This window comes from Lutra lutra, chromosome 14 (genome assembly GCF_902655055.1).
Source record: "Lutra lutra chromosome 14, mLutLut1.2, whole genome shotgun sequence".
In the NCBI taxonomy this organism is placed as follows: domain Eukaryota; kingdom Metazoa; phylum Chordata; class Mammalia; order Carnivora; family Mustelidae; genus Lutra; species Lutra lutra.
This window is the reverse complement of record NC_062291.1, coordinates 80,302,404-80,314,810: the sequence shown is the minus strand read 5'-3', so window position 1 is coordinate 80,314,810 and position 12,407 is coordinate 80,302,404. Positions and strand designations below refer to the sequence as shown.

General features: G+C 45.6%; 1 protein-coding gene across 1 annotated transcript in view; it reads right to left on the bottom strand.

Moving 5' to 3' along the window:
• ACADSB (acyl-CoA dehydrogenase short/branched chain) overlaps window positions 1-12,407 on the bottom strand; it is a 38,189-nt gene that overhangs the window by 14,464 nt on the left and 11,318 nt on the right. Inside the window, exons 2-3 of the mRNA XM_047701773.1 lie at window positions 502-661; window positions 191-291 (exon numbers count right to left, since the gene is read on the bottom strand). Of these exons, the coding sequence (XP_047557729.1) occupies window positions 191-291; window positions 502-661 (261 nt within the window). The remainder of the gene's footprint in view (window positions 1-190; window positions 292-501; window positions 662-12,407) is intronic.

The window sequence follows — 12,407 nt, the reverse complement described above, 5'->3', positions numbered from 1 at the left end:
CTGCTCATGTTCTCTCTCTCAAAAAGAAAAAATAAAAATCCTTAAAAGAGAACACAGATAATTTTGACTAGGAAATGAAGAGTTCATTAAGCCGTCCTTACAGTTCCTGAATTTAGTCACATGCAGACATTTTAATGCTGGACAGTACTTACAGGAAAGTTTGAAATGGGAAGAATTATAAAGTATATACCCCTTGTTGAAACAGTCCTTGTATTATCGATATGTCCATTTTTGAATTCTCATCCATGGTTGAAACCAGAGGAGCAACCCGTTCCTGGGCAAATTTTTTAACTGTAGGGGGAAAAATACTGATAAGTCTTTACTCTTTTAATAGGATAGGTTTTACTTTAAAAAAAAAAAAAAATTTTTTTTTAAATTCATGTAAAAAAATTCCATTTACAAACTGAGGTGACCATACCCCCTAGGCCCGCCATGGGATTTCACACCAGACCCAACTGGTGACCAGAGGGATCCGGAGGGCACACTGGGCCGTGTACTCACCAGCATCCTTTATCATCATCTCCTCATCTGTAAACATCTGCAGGGGAGCACAGAACAGCCCGGGGTTTATTGTACTGAGGAGAGCTTCTGACTGGGAAGACTTTAGGACATGAGGCGGACTTTTCCAAGAAGACAGGCAAGTTGGGAAGTTTCTTCTTAGCTGTGGGAACAGTCCCATTGAACAGGGGACACACACATACCAAAAGTCAAGAGAAGTACGTGAACATCGGTTTCTTTGGAATTAACTTTATAACCCCTTCTTACCTCTTGTATCACCAAAAAAGAGGAGCGGAAGCTGGCACATTTTAAAATTCACTGTCTTGTGAACAAAAACACAATACCTTTTTAACATTACGTCCTTTATCCAAGCAGTAAGCTCTTCTAACTCAACAAATTTCCCAGAGTATTACCTTTTACCCTCTGGCAAACAGAACTTCTGGGTGGATGAAGTTCTGGGTGGATGGGTGAGCCCGGTGGTGGGTATTAAGGAGGGCACGGATTGCACAGAGCACTGGGTGTTACATGCAAACAATGAATCCTGGAACACTATTTTAAGAACTAATGATGTACACTACGGTGACTAACACAATAAATAAAAATTAATAATAAAAAAGAGAAAACAACTTTCTAGGTGGAACTCTTTCTTTCTTTTTTTAAAGATTTATTTATTTATTGCGGGGGAGGGGCAGAGTGAGAGAAAGAATCTTAAGCAGACTCTGTGCTGAGCACAGAGCCCCACTTGGGGCTCGATCCCCCAACCCTGAGACCGTGACCTGAGCCGAAATCATGAGTCAGAGGCTCAACCGACTGTGCCACGCAGGTGCCCCAGAACTCATTCTCAAAATGTCGCATTCCATGGACTTCTTTGGAGGGGAACCCGAATATAACAACAGTACGGGGGGGACCATGGCAAAGAGCGTCATCGAGTGGCGCGGGAACAGGTGAGGGCGTGGGAGCTGCCCTGACCTGTCCAGGGTGGCTGCAGGTACCAGGGCTCTCCTGGTTCTCCTGACTAGTTCTGTGTTTCAGCTTCTCATCAGTAAGAGAAGGTACAGCATCAGGGCTAAGGAAACAGGCTCTGCCGGCTGAAAGAACTAGTTTCCAATCGGGCATCTGGTATTTACCAGCCAAGTGAACTGGGACCAATGATTTCAACCTCAGGTAAAACCTCTCTGTCTGTTTCTTACCCTGAAATGTGTAGACAATCATCTTGAGTCTTGTGAGGACTAATGCAATAACCCATGCTGTGAAGGGTTTGGTAAGGCCTCGGCCGTACAGCAAGAGCTTGGCAGATGGTAATGACTTTCTACTCGGACCTGGGAGAACACGGGGGTGGCAGTCCTAATGGAGGCAGGCCCAGCCGCCGCCGCAGAGTCCAACTGGAAGGCTGGCTCTTCCAGCCATGGGCGTGTCCCCCTGCTGCAACGTCCCTGATGCTTCAAACCTGCCAACTGTGGTTCAAACAATGGATTTACTCCCATCTCGTTGAAAAAAGAAACCATCCCATTTGAAATGCTTGCTGTATTCTTCCAATTTTATTTTGTAGAATTTTATTACAGGGGAAACAAATAAGCTATTAGTCTTCGTAGGTTCACTAAAAACAGGCTAAGTGAAAGAAACCAGCTACCAAAGATCACATCTTATAGCATCCTATCTATATAAATTTTCGGAAAAGGCTAACCCACAGAGATAGAAACCCAGCCTCATGCTGGGGTGGAGGGTGGGGGAAGACGGTTCTACAATTCCGTAAACGAACAGCAAAGCATTGCATCATACACTTTAAAAGAGTGAATTTGGCAGTATGTAAACTATAATTCAATACAGCTGCTGGAAAAAAAAGAATCAATGCTTTCCTTTCATTCAACAAGATTTCAAAACAAACATTCTGGGCATCTGACAACTGCCTGAGAGCACAGGGTACCAGGGGGAATTCTATAAGACTCATGGTACAGGCAAAAAGTAAAGCCAAGTTTTGCAGGATTAAAACCATACATGTAAAAAAAAAAAGCAAATATAACAGTATACTGCAATATATTTTTTCTCAATAGTTTGCTTACACATGGAAACGCTTATTGATAAAAACAAAACAAAAGAAAACAAGAGTCACTATGTCTGAAACCGCTGTTGACCTTTCCCACACTTGAGTCAATCTTTGTGGTTAATACGCCCAGGAGTCTGTGTACTCTGCTCCAGATTCAGAAGCGAAAACAAACACTGGCCAGTTAGAAGAAAAATGTGTGTCTCTCAATTTTGTAATTAATTTTGTTTTGTTTGCAGAAGTAGGAGGCAGATAGTTCAGGGCAAAGTTGCATGGAACATTTTCACCTTGTTAAAACACCTAGTTGGGCAAGGAACACTTTGGACCAGAAGGAAGGAAGGTAGTAATGTCTTCTCCCCGACGGAACAGATGGAAGAACCACGGGTAAGGAGGAAGGAGGCAAGAAATGGAGGTGCAGAGGGGCTTTAGGACTTTAGGAGGTGAGCAGTGGTGCTAAGAACCATCAGGACAGAATGTGATCAGTACAGAAGGCACCAAGGACAGATGGGCCTGGGGGGCGGGGGGAGGATTACGAGAAGGAAGCAGTGGGTGGGCGAGTCCTGCATGGGGCCCTCAACAGACTTAGGAATTCCTGAGACAAGGAGCCAACTAATCTCCTCCACAAAATGATCAGGAAACTAGCCGGTTACATTTGAAAACTCCAACACATTGCCCTCTATTCTTCTTTCTAGAGGAGATTATTTACTTCACGAGACCCCCCTACAGAGTTCTTTGTCTCTCTGAGTCAACCTATCACCTTTGTACTGAGTTTCACAGAAAGCCCACCACGGAGAAACCCGAGAAGCCAGCAGGTACTACGATAATACCCATCTGTTCCTGCTTGACACAGCTGTGACCCGCTTAGTCTAAAAATTGCTAAAAAACTGCTTAGTCTAAAAATTGTGTATGACTGTTCGACACATAACGATTACTTTATTTCTTTTAAAGATTTTATGTATTCATTTAGAAAGAGAGAGAGAGAGAGAGGCAGAGAGAAGCCCAAGCGGACTCCACGCTGAGCGTAGAGCCTGAGGTGGGACTCGATCTCACAACCCTGAGATCATGACCCGAGCCGAAATCAAGAGCTGGATGCTTAACTGACTGAGCCACCCAGGTGCCCTGACACATAAGAATTATTTTAGACTCAGGAGACCACAGAGGTGAATGAGCTTTACAAAGTGGGTAGCGGCGTACGGAGGCAGGGGTGAGCTTACTGAAGATGCCATCATATAACACAGCGACTATACCCTAAGAAGATGGGATCCCTTTTAACCAAACGTTACAACTGAACATTATGTCCTATCCTTTTGGGCAGAAAAAAAAAATGTTCCTTTTAGTAGGACAGTCTTTTTTTTTTTAATTAAAAGATTTTATTTATTTATTTGACAGAGATCAAGTAGGCAGAGAGGCAGGCAGGAGAGAGGGGGGAAGCAGGCTCCCTGCTGAGCAGAGAGCCCGATCCCGATGCCAGGCTTGATCCCAGGACCCCGAGATCATGACCTGAGCTGAAGGAGTAGGACAGTCTTTAATAAAGGAAACATTTCCCTGCCTTGCCTTTAAACCCACAGTCCGAGGTTTCGATGATGATTTTCAACCGTCCCTGCCCCTCGGTGTTGACCTCAGCCTCTGCAGCGCTGGGATCCACTCCATCAAAATGATTTTCCACAGTTATAACCCTTTGCACCACATCATCACATTTTTTTGTATAGAGCAGCAATCGCTACTTGAGTGGAATCCTAGTTATTTATGCCTTGCCAAGTACTTCTTGTAGCTCAAGTCTGATCTGTTTCTCACTCAATGGACCAGAGTTCTGCTGCCCTTACTAGTACTGATGATCAAACCTGGGGTCTGCAGACTCCTGTGGGCAGAACAGTGAAGCCTGTGAACTTGGGTGGGGGAAATAATATCTTTATTTCACTAACCTCTAACCTAAGTCAAACATATCATTCAGTCGCGAAACGGAGGCCCCAAGTTACATGTTGTCTGCGACTGTCACGGAGAGAAATTACAGGTATTTTTATATCAAATAACAGCTGGTGCACAGATCTGAGGCACCTCCCGACTTCAAACCTACTGACCTGTTACCAGATCTTATTTAAGAAACACTTTTACTTATTACTTATTTACTTATTTCTACTTATTACTATTATTGCAATTAAAAACATTTTTATGGCTTTTTATAACTGGGTTCCTTTGTAATCCTGCGTAGTTTATGCCTTTTAAAACGTTTTAAGAAAGGGTCTATTAAACTTCACTATATTGCTGGATACCTTTCCTCCACGGCACACGAAAAGGTAAAGAACCCCGGACTGCTGAATGTTCTGGTAAATTTTTTGCTAAACTCATTAAGCTTAGCTGTTGAGAGTCATAACCCTTCTCCATTATGTCCCAGCATAATGGAATATCCTTCCAAACATTCTTTGAGTGCCTTAAGTCTACAGGCTTTTACGATGCCCGAAAGGTAAAACAGGACACAGGAGAGAAGTTTGCTGACCTGCAAAGTCCCTCTTAGACTTTTCCAAAGGAAATGTTCTGATAGAACACAGAGGGCTCCACCTTAAATGCCTATTCTCAGGGATTCCTACCAGATATGCCCTCCTGGGTCTCTTTTCTGCATGTGTGCACTAAGGTGTGGTCTTTTTCCCCCTTTGATTCCATCCCAGCACTCCAGAGTTCACGTTATCTTGTCTTCTTTTCTTACTAGTAACTTTAAAAAAAAAATTTTTTTTAAGATTTTATTTATTTTATTTATTTGACAGACAGAGATTACAAGCAGGCAGAGAGGCAGGCAGAGAGAGAGGAGGAAGCAGGCTCCCCGCTGAGCAAGGAGCCCGATGTGGGGCTCGATCCCAGGACGCTGGGATCACAACCTAAGCTGAAGGCAGACGCTTCACCGACTGAGCCCCCCAGGTGCCCCCTCACTGGTAACTTTCTGGTGGTGAGAAGCTTGGCTCTCACGATCTAGGATGACTCCCCTGTGCGAAGCTGGGCACACGTACAGCCGTCTCAGCAGTGCTACCCGTGCCGCTCTGAGAACAGATATACCTGTTATGGTGCGGTGCTCATGTACAGCTCTTTTCATCTGTGGCCTTGGGGTACTCGTTCAAAACACTGTTTCTGTACCTTCTTCCTTCCCTACCCCCTTTGTGTGGTGATGTGTCTCCTGTGATAATTGTGGGACCAACTGTAATGTGTAGGGTTTCCCCTCTCCCCTGCACCAACAATCTATTCTCCCACACCCGCCAGGTGTCCTTCCATTCAACTCAATTCCGACTCTATCTACCTAGAGATGGCATCGGGTCCCACAGGTCAAGGGGTCCCTGGTCCACTTCACAGCGCAGTGGCAAGCCCAGGCTGCCCCCCATGCTTCAGACCCACGGGCTATAGACTACAGGTTCCTACTACCTGCTCCTTGGGGGTAGTCTTGTTCAGTCTACTAGAGAAGCTCATAGAACTGAGAAGATTATTTGCTGGATTACTGGTTTATCATCAAAGGATAGGCCTCAGGAACAGCCATGCGAAGAGAGGCACAGGGCCAGGTTGGGGGACAGGGAGTGGAGCTTCCATACCGTCGGCTCGGGCACCCCTCTCCCAGCATCTCCCTGTGGGTTTTTATGGAGGCCACAGATTATGGAGGCCAGATTGATTACATCACTGGCTGGCGGCAAGGAATCCAACCGTTAGCTCCTCTTCCTTCCCAGGAGGCTGGGGGGTCAAACTGAAAGGTCCTCTGATCATGAGGTTGGCTGCCAGCACCCAGCCCCCACCCTTAGTTGCAGTCCAGAGGTCACCTCATTAGCATAAACTCAAGTGACTGGAAGGGGGTCTGGTATGAACGACAAGGTACCCATTTCACCTTCAAGGTTCTCAGAGGACTTCAGGAACTGCAAACAAGAGACCAAATGCTTTGGGGTGCCTGGGTGGCTCAGTCCGTGAAGCATCTGCCTTCAGCTTGGGTGATGATCCTGGGGTCTTGGGATGGAGCCCCAGGTAGGGCTCCTTGCTTAGCAGGGAACCTGCTTCTCCCTCTTCCTCTGCAGTCCCTTCCTGTTTTGCCCACCCCTCCCCAAATAAAGAAATCTTAAAAAAAAAAAAAAAAAAAAAAAAAGGAAACCAAATATTTTAACAAAAGATGCTCTCTGCTCTTATTGCCCAGAAAACTCCCAAGGTTTTGGGAGCTGTGAACCAAGAACCCTGAAGAAGACCCAGTATATATTTCTTACAAATCTCAGTATCACAACTATAATACAGTTAAGAGTCATCAGCCATAGTGGCTTTCCATTTCCCCCTTATATCTGGCTTGATTTTACTTTTATACATAAAATAAAATAGATTCTTTGTGGCATACGCTTTAAAGGGTTTTGACAAAGGCATAGAGCTGTGTGCCCACCTCCCCCGCTCACCACCCAGCACTTCCATGCTCCCAGATTCCTGGCGCTGCCCCTCTGCCATCAACTTCTCCCCAAATCTGTTTCACTGCACTTCCGATCGTGACTCTAGCCATGACCACATACGGGACATGGTCAGGAGACACAGACACTTATGTGGCCTCATTTAACTATAAATTCTTAGTCACTGACCTCCACTTACACCCTTTCCCATTCTCTAAAATGATTACAGGATCTCAAACCCCCCAAAGCTTCACCCCTGTCAGCCAATGACTCACCTTCTATGGCAAACATAAATGCCAACAAATGGGAATGACCTCAGCCTGCTGCCACCAAACCCACTTGGTGTCCTCATCCTTCTCCCCTCCTGGGACAATATAAATGACGTCCCTCCTCTTAAGAAAGGCCTGTGCTCGGAAGCCTGGGGGACTCGGTTGGTTAAGCGTCTGCCTTGGGCTCAGATCATGATCTCGGGTACCTGGGATCGAGTCCTACTGGGGAATCCCTGCTCAGCGGGGAGCCTGCTTCTTCCCTCTCTCTTCCTCTCTCAAATACATAAAATCTTAAAAAAAAAAAAAAAAAAAGACCCGTCCCTCTGGCTCCCTATGTGTCCCACCCCTCTCACCTTTGCAGGACCCTCAGCCATCCCCTTGGTCTGCTCACATTCTTAGCCTGTTAATCATCCTCCAACCGTCCTCCACCTCGGGTACCGCCCTCTCCCTCCGCCCCTGCAGAGCAGACACTGCTGAAGCCGTGCCTTCCTTGCCCTCTTGGCCTCCTGAGTGCCTCCCACCAGTCACCAGCACCCTCTCCGCAGGGTCTCCACCAGCTCTCCATGCTTTTCGGGCTCCGGCTTGCTTGTTCTCCACAGATGGAGTTCAGGTGGGCACATCCTCCTCCTTCCAAATGCTCTCTTCTCCTTTTCTTCCCGTTCTCTCCTGCCAGTCTTTGTCTCCTGCTCTAGCTTTGCCCCAACCACCTGACCCCCGAGTGCTGAGGATGTCTGACAAAGACTCTCGCCCTAAACCAAATGTGAGTCAGCTCCTGAGTCTCTCTAACTAGGCCCTGATCTTAGGCACTGTCCTTGGGCAGTGCCCTTGGGCCGCTTAGTTCAGTTTTGGCAAGAACCCTGCTGGGTCAGCTTAATGAAAACACCAGCCCTCGGTCTGCCTCCAGCAAGAATCCTGGTGAGTGTGAATGAATCCAGCAAGTGCTGGTGAGGGAGGATTTTTTCTACTCTTCAGGGTCCTTCTAGCTGGACCAAGAGTCAAGTTGAGAAGAGACAGATTAACAGGAGAAAATAAAAGGAATGGCACAAGCCCAGGGAGTCCACAGAGACACGGAAACTGCGAAGACAGGCAACATGGCGTTTCTATGAGCTACGGAGGGGGCAGACGGCAGAGGGTACAAAGGGGAGAAGACCATTAGCAGGAAGGAGGAGAAAGATGTTTGGAAAACAAAAGATATCCTTTTTTTTTTTCTTGTGAGCTCTGCACCCAATGTAGGACCCCAAGACCAAGAGTCACATGCTCTACTGACGTAGCCAGCCAGGCACCCAAGAGGTTACTCTACTATGTAATCTTAATAGCTCTCTTCCTGGTACAAGCAGGCCGGTGAGGGGGAGGTAGAGAGCTTTTCCTGAACCTGGTGGGTTTTGGTTGCTTTTAACTCGTAATAATGTTCATGCCAAGGTGGTCCGTGTTCGGGTGGCCTGTCCCCAGCCCCGCCCCCCACCGCCCCCGCCCCCAAGAATCCAGCTTAGCCGTGCCGTTCCTTCTTAGTGACTTTCTATCCACTAACTTGTTGGCTAGAAATCTCCATTTGTCCTTGTTGTACTTTGGTACTGAGCTTGATCTCACCTCCCTACTGCAAAATCTCCATGCAGAAGTCCCTTCTTGAATCAAGTCTTCCTTATCGTCTTCAACACAGGTCATGAATAATTTTTCCTTCAGTGGGAAGAAACTCTCCTGCTCTGCGGGTTGAGTGTAAAAACAGGTAGAATCACTACTTAAGTGACAGTCAAGACCAAGGCCCAGCAATTCTCCTTTAGTTCATACGCATGAGTACATGCTTGCAAACAATGCAGTGAAATTTATAAAGGTGACAAATTAAAAATCCAATTTCTGTCAACAAAGGAATGCGTAAGTTGTGGTATACGGATTCTGAAGAGGAGAAGAATTTGCCACTGCAAAAATGCATCTGTTTGACAGAAGGATTTTCTCGAGCTGGTTATTTTTAAGAAACAGCAGGGCAGCTCTGGAAACTGAGAAGACGTCACACTTCTGTGGGAGGTATTACTGCTCTACGTGTGTAAGAGAAATCTCCCTGTGTAAGCATGTCTTCCTCTCTGTGCCAGAACAGGTGACCAGATCCCTAGAAAAGGCAAGGACTTAAACCTGCATAACCACCCCACCCTTATTTACTGTGCTTTTCCTGGCAATCTCCCATAACTGTACCTCCCTTCCCGTTCGTCCCTCCACCTTTTGTATTTAACTGGTAACAGTATTTAAGGGGATGGTGGCTTGGGCCATTTCAGAATCACTCCATTTTCCTGGGTTTCTCCCATTTATACATAAGATATACAGGTTACTAAATTTCTTTTTTTTTAAAGATTTTATTTATTTATTTGACAGAGAGAGATCACAAGTAGACAGAGAGGCAGGCAGAGAGAGAGAGAGAGAGGGAAGCAGGCTCCCTGCTGAGCAGAGAGCCCGATGCGGGACTCGATCCCAGGACCCTGAGATCATGACCTGAGCTGAAGGCAGCGGCTTAACCCACTGAACCACCCAGGCACCCCAGATTACTAAATTTCTGTTTGTATTTTTCTCCCCTGTTAATCTGTCTTTTATGACAGAGGGATCTGAGCCAAGAACATAGGAGGGTATAGTGCAGAATATTTTTTCCTCCCCTATAAGTCAACAGAATATTGTAGAGCACTTAAAGTGAGCTGGGGAGCTGCATATATCAACACGGAGAAACCTTGAAAATATAATATTGAGTTAACAAAGCAATTTGCAAAAGGATTTGTTTGGGATGATAGCATTTATGGATACTTTAAAAACACACCAAATGATAGTATATATTCTTAGGGAGACACAGAGATGCAGTAAAAGTTTAAAAACATGAACAAGAAGCACACACATCAGAGTCAGGATTATGGTTCCCTCTGCGGAAGGAGTGGAAGTATGGGGTTTGTGTAAAGTGTTTCCTTCCTCCCTCCCTTCCTTCCTTCATCAGGATTATGGTTCCCTCTGAGTGGAAGTATGGGGTTTGTGTAACGTATTTTCTTTCCTTCCTTCCTTCGATTTTATTTACTTATTTGACAGAGAGCACAAGCAGGGGGAGCAGCAGAGGGAGAGGGGGAAGCAGCCTCTTCCCCTAGCAGAGAGCCTGATGCGGGGCTGGATCCCAGGACCCGAGGATCATGACATGAGCCGAAGGCAGACGCTTAAACGACTGAACCACCCAAGCACCCCACATGTTTTGCTTCTTAAATACAGAACGAAACAAAACAAAAAACCCCAGAACTAGAGCAAAGGTAGGTTGCCAGTTATATTGTTCCCTGCATTTTTTTGTATATTAGAAATATTTTCTAAGAATATTTAATGTTTTGCCTTTCTAAAAGTATGTGTAATTGCCCAAACCGTGTCTGCTCTGGATTTCCGAAGTAGGCTCGCCTTTAAAATGCCAGGTACAGGTTTCAGATAGGTGCTCAGCATCACACCACGGAACAACTTTATGGATTTCTTAAGAACCTAACTGTCAAATACAGTTACACGTAATTAAACTAAAAAAATGGTTTATTCTGGGAACGTTTACCAACTCTATTAAGATCTTGGAAACAAGTATGTTTAAATCAGGGGTTGCCACTCTTGGTTATAGGCCCGGATCACTTGGGGCAGCTTCCAGCAAAAAAGAGAGAGTACAGCCCTACCAACTAAGACCCTGATTCAAGAGACCCAAGATGAAGCCTGGGTTTCTGTATTTCTAAAAAGCTTCCCCGGATGATTCTAAGACATAGCCTGGGCTGGCACCTGGCTTACATGCATGACTTGGAGAGTAAAAACTCAACCTCTCTTGCAGCAAACTTTCAAAAGCTAAACCATTTCCTTGTTTGTAGTCATGACTCATGAATGTGCCTCCCTGCTCCCCTCCCCAACCCTCCCCACTCTTCCCCCAAAGTGTCTGGCTTTAAAATTTCTTTGTGTTAAACAAGTAACAAGGTTCAAAAAAACTGTGCCAATCCCAAAGCTGTTGCGCCATCCCCATCTGGCCCACTGCTCAACTTCCCGCACAGGTGACCACTTTGATTAGCTTATTACCTTTGTTGCATTCTTTATATACAAATCTAAGCAAATAGAAATACATTTCCTTATTTTGCTCCTTGTCCTCTGTGAAAGGAAGCACACTATGTATCCTATCACGTGGTACACCTCCTATTCTGGAGATGTTTCCACCTTAGGACCTAGAGAATATTTTCAGTCCCCCTTTTTCATAGTTGTAAAACAATCCATTGCGTACAAGAGCACTTTTGTTTTTTTTAAACCAGGACTGCTTTGGGGGGCCAACAAAACTATCAAAGAGCAGGGATGGGAACAGTGCAACCGTAATTTCTTTATAAATAATTTCATTATAGGGCGGCTGGGTGGCTCAGTGGCTCATGATCTGCCTTCGGCTCAGATCATGATCTCAGGGTCCTGGGATCCAGCCCCGCGCATCGGGCTCTCTGCTCAGCAGGGAGCCTGCTTCCCCCTCTCCCTCTCTGCCTGCTTCTCTGCCTGCTTGTGATCGCTCTCTCTGTGTCAAATAAATAAATAAAATATTTAATAAAAAAATAATTTCATTATAAATAATGCTGCAACAAGGGGGTCCTCAGTGTCACTGTGTCAGTGCATGTCTTAATTGTGGACAAGGTTACACAAATCTAAAGGCAATAGAACACTGCAGATCTATACACACATAGTTAGACACCACAGATTTATACACACATAGTACATTTCTTGGAAAGGAAACTTTTCCTTTACCTACAGGAAGGGTGGGCGGGGTGGGTGGGAGTGGGCAGCTGGGAACTGACAATAAACAGATTAACAGGAGAAAAGACGGTTTCTTTATCCGAAATCTGTTTTCCAGAGGCTTAAGTTTAGACAGCATTCCTCGTGGCTGTGGCTGCCGGACTGCTCGGATGCTTTTCAAGTTCACAATAATAATTTCTGCACCACTTAGGTGGGCTAATTCCTTCAGCCTGTCATACTCATTTCTGGTTCTGAGAACTGCTGTTAAGAGGTAACCATGGGTGGCAGAAGGGTGCTGATCCGATCTGATCTGATTGATGGTGGGTGGATCTCTACTTCTAACTGATGTGACTTCCTGGCATCTAACTACGAATTTCAAATAAGCGCCTGAGAATCCAAAGAACTGCTACAGCGAGAGACCTCTGACCTGTAGGACTTCCCTCCCTGGGGACTCTACCTGTGGCACAC